Genomic DNA, 4,201 nt, shown 5'->3' on the forward strand with positions numbered 1-4,201 from the left:
TCTCTCTCTCTCTCTCTCTCTCTCTTCTCGTTAATTTTGGGATTACATCTCTTTGTTTGTGTGCAGGTCCAAAATAACGTGACTGGTTACCTACAAGAAGCGAAATGGTCACACAGGAACCACAAGCCAAGCTTTGTAGATCAGGTCAAGTTGACTAGTCTGAACATTGGTGTGCCAACGATATGTGTGAGTATGATGGCTGGAATGAGTGATGCAATGATGAAGACAGCGCTCAAATGGGCTGCTAGTGTCCCGGATGTCGTCATATCAGTTGGGAAGATTTCCCGTTTCATGAATGATATCGGTGCATTTGAGGTATATATATATAATATTTCAAAATTATTTTTTTGCATGCATGTTACTTGCTCCTTTCACACATGTAAGAAGCTCAATTTCAAGCATACTGAGATATAATTTTGACCAACAATTTTGAGTGCTAAAATGTGATTTATTTGACAAAAAATATCATAGTATGGATTATACTTTGAATTATTTTTTGGCAATGTCATTTTTATGATGCTACCTTAACTTCATTGGTCTATTTTTTTTATAAATTTGTACACATCGAAATGTGTTGGCACCTATGGAAAAGGGGGCAGGGCTCAGTTACCAAGTTTGTACTATCATTGTGAGTGCATGCAAGATTATTAAATTGATACATACTTACATAAAGATGATTATTGATGTCATCATACAGCGTCGAAAATGCAAGGGGGATATGGCAAGCACTGTAGAGTGTTACATCAATGAGTACAACGTGACAAGTGAAGTGGCCATTACCAAAACTGTTGCCCTGATAGAACATGAATGGAAGACCCTGAACCAAGCTCGCTTTCAAAATCATCTCCCTGCATTGCAGCAGTTCATTAGCTTAGCGATTAGCACAACATTTTTTTATGGTAACAGAAATGATATATACACTGGGTGAAACCTAACATATTTTTACTAATATATCTAACAAAACCAGGTTTTTTAAAAAGTTTTTGAACAAGTATCAGTCAAGTTTGGATCCATAGCAATACACAGGACACTTTGCTGTGCGCAATATAGGCATCATGTATGCAAAGATAAATTACTTAATTAGCTGATAGGGAATACTAGTAATTAAAACCTGGGATCTGTTGGAGGATGCGGTCTGGATTGGATGTACGTCTACGCTTGGCGACGACGGATGACATCTCCAGTGGAGATTGGGGAGCGAAGGTCGCCGATAAAACGGCGACTCGCGATTAGGATCGCGATCCTCTTGAAGAAGCGAACTCGCGATTAGATCTGACCAACTCGGAAGGGAATAATTAGGCATCCAAACAGGCATGCGGTCAAAGCTACAGCTACGAGCTACACATCGGATGAGGAGTCGAGGAACGAGCCGCTGTGTGCCTTAGGCTAGACACAGCCTGCATCTCCATGTTCAGCCCATGTCCTAGTGCGTAGTGGGCTTAGCCTAGCTGGCTAATGTATACGTACCCTGGGTGGGGGCCCCTGCATCCTGGGGGCCCGGGGCGGCCGCCCCCTCTGCCCCCCCTCAGGGCCGGCCCTGCATAGAATGTAGAAGGGAATGGCTAGTGGTAAGTCGACTAAATTTTCAGTTATGTTCTTTTGATTTCGTTTCAGCCATGGGATGGAAAACAGGCGGTGCAGATTACTTCTTTATCCTCCAGACAACTTTCTTCTTCTCCATCCAACCGCCAGATGGACCACCGGCCGAACCGTCGACCACCACCACCCGCGGCCAGCGGCGCTCCTGCTCAGCCTCACCGCCCCGCCCACCCCTCATCCTCCTCCCACCGACATGCTGCTGCCCCTGGCCATCCCTCCAGCCCCGGCAATGACCAGTTTTTTCTCCGGCGAACTTGCACCACCGCCGTGCTGCCACCCCTACCTCCCCCCTTCATCAACGATAGATGATGGGGTAGCCTCCTAGGGAGCTCCTTCCTTCACTCCGGCGAGTCAGCAGCTGCTTCTTCCTTCCCTCTGGCACCTGCTTCCTTCTAGCGAAAATCGAACAAACCAAATTGGATTTTCAGGCGACTGATGTTTAGCTATTATGAATGTGAAAAGACAAATAAAGAGTGGCTTGACAAGCAAGAATAACCATTCAAACAAGTACACATCCGATCGATCTCACATATTATAATATCTATAGGAGTAGCGTTGCATCCATCTGTATTAACTAACCTGCATCTACCCGTTATAATGACCTGACAAACCAGCAAAGGTATAGCTAAGACAGTCTGGCCATTCTGCACCATGTTGAGAATGATGTATAGGCCAATTTATAGCCCACACATTAGAGCCTTACTGAATTCTTCGGTGTCCCACATCCTTCACGCATGTTCATACACTTGCATCATGGATAATGGATATGCATGTGATGTGTCCTATCCCTTCCCTGCCACAAGCGTGACATTAACCTAGTAAACAAAATAGAATTTACTAAGACGATCACTTTGGTTTATTTGTTGCTATTTTTATCCTTGTAGAATTCAGGATGTTTATTTTGAGAAACAAAGCTCATTTGTATACTTTGATATAACACAATTATTATTTTCTTCTTCCTCTTCTATCACCAATTCACCTACCTCTATTGTCAACATGCTCAGATTTTAGGGTGACAAGCTGACAGCTATGCCTTCTTTCGCATTGACATGACTGTCAACTCGACAAGTAGAGATTGACAAGTTTCATCTGCCATGGGTGTTGTACACAACAAAACTTGAACAAGTGTATTGGAGCTAGTTTCATCTGCCACAGATCATGTATCCTACTGCATAAGGTTTTGCATGGATATAAATAGGGAGCATCGCACACTATGGGGTAGCTAAGCTACAAACATTAATATATGCTTTTGTATCCAGATTGATTAATTTAAAATATCTTACTATTTATGTAAATAACATGTACATTATAGGTCCTGGATTATTTTTAAAGGTAGGAGCATGATTTAATTGGTGGATTTACAAATGTTAAAGGGAATTATAAATATGCATAACATTCATCACCCCTATTGACAAAGTGTTTTTAATGGTTAACAATATTAATGATCTTCATAATAATGTTCATAAAAGAAATACCTAGCCTGCTCAAGTGCATGGGTTGAGGAATTGCTGACTTAACCACAACTATTACGGCATTAACCGATAACATAATCATGTATTCCATTTGTTCTTTATGCCGGGAACCGCCCATCACCCAAACTAGTAAAGCCTCTATCTCACCTCCGCCTACGACGTAGCGGCTTTGTTGCCTGCTCCGATTCATTCATGGCAAGTCCTCGCAGGCCACGCTTCGTCTTCGCTCGACACTTAGCGTGCGTACGGGGGAGGAATCGACTGGCGCTCAAAAAACATTCATATGGTTCGTTATTAGCATTTAGCAAACATAGTACAACCAAGAAACCTTGATCAGCCCAGCTAATTAACTAGTTTTGATCTCTGTCCTTTCAAGCTCTAGGTGAGCACGCAATGGCCGCTTCATGACAGTGAAGAACTCAACATGCGGCTGGAGATCGACAGCAAGCTCACCTTCTCCCTCCCTCCACCGGAACTCCCTCACAAGGTTGGCGGTGAAGTAGCTTAAGTGCAGCATTGCGACACCCCTACCAGGGCACATCCTCCGACCACCGCCGAAAGGCATCATTTTGATCGTGCCGTCGGTTCCTTGGGATGCATCCTTGCAGGACAGGAACCGTTGTGGCTTGAACTCGTCAGGGTTATCCCACGCTGTCCTGTCTCGTGCTATAGCAGCCAGTGGGAAGTACACTTTTGTGCCCACTGGAATACGCCGGCCATTGTGAACCACATGATCCTCTTCCATCACCTGCCTGAATGCAAAAGACGTCGGCGGATGCAGCCGGAGTGCCTCCATGATCACAGCGTGCAGGTACTCCAGCTTCCCAAGAACAACCTCGCTGACTTCCTCGGCGTCCGCACCCACGACGGCATTGATCTCCTTCCGGACGGCCTCCTGTATGTCAGGACGCTTCACCAAGTTGGCCATGATCCACTGCAGCGCTGATGCTGTCGTTTCAGTTCCAGCACCAAGGAACTCGGAGCACATGCCGACGAGTTCACCATCGGACAGCCTTCTTCGATGCCGCCTTGGGTCCTGACTGTGGTCGTCCGGCACCTTGAGATCGATGAGCGTGTCCACATACACCGGCGTCTCGCTGGGTCGCCGGTGCCGGCCGCGACGGGAGTCG

The 4,201-nt window shown here is 45.5% G+C and overlaps 1 protein-coding gene across 1 annotated transcript in view; it reads right to left on the minus strand.

The window, feature by feature from the left end:
- Positions 1–3,339: 3,339 nt before the first annotated feature.
- The window catches only part of LOC119366700 (cytochrome P450 89A2-like), a 10,570-nt gene continuing 9,708 nt past the window's right edge, over positions 3,340–4,201 (minus strand). The window contains exon 3 of the mRNA XM_037632449.1: positions 3,340–3,757. Coding sequence (XP_037488346.1) covers positions 3,418–3,757 — 340 coding nt within the window. The 3' untranslated portion in view covers positions 3,340–3,417. The remainder of the gene's footprint in view (positions 3,758–4,201) is intronic.

Source organism: Triticum dicoccoides, chromosome 2B (assembly GCF_002162155.2).
Source record: "Triticum dicoccoides isolate Atlit2015 ecotype Zavitan chromosome 2B, WEW_v2.0, whole genome shotgun sequence".
NCBI lineage: Eukaryota > Viridiplantae > Streptophyta > Magnoliopsida > Poales > Poaceae > Triticum > Triticum dicoccoides.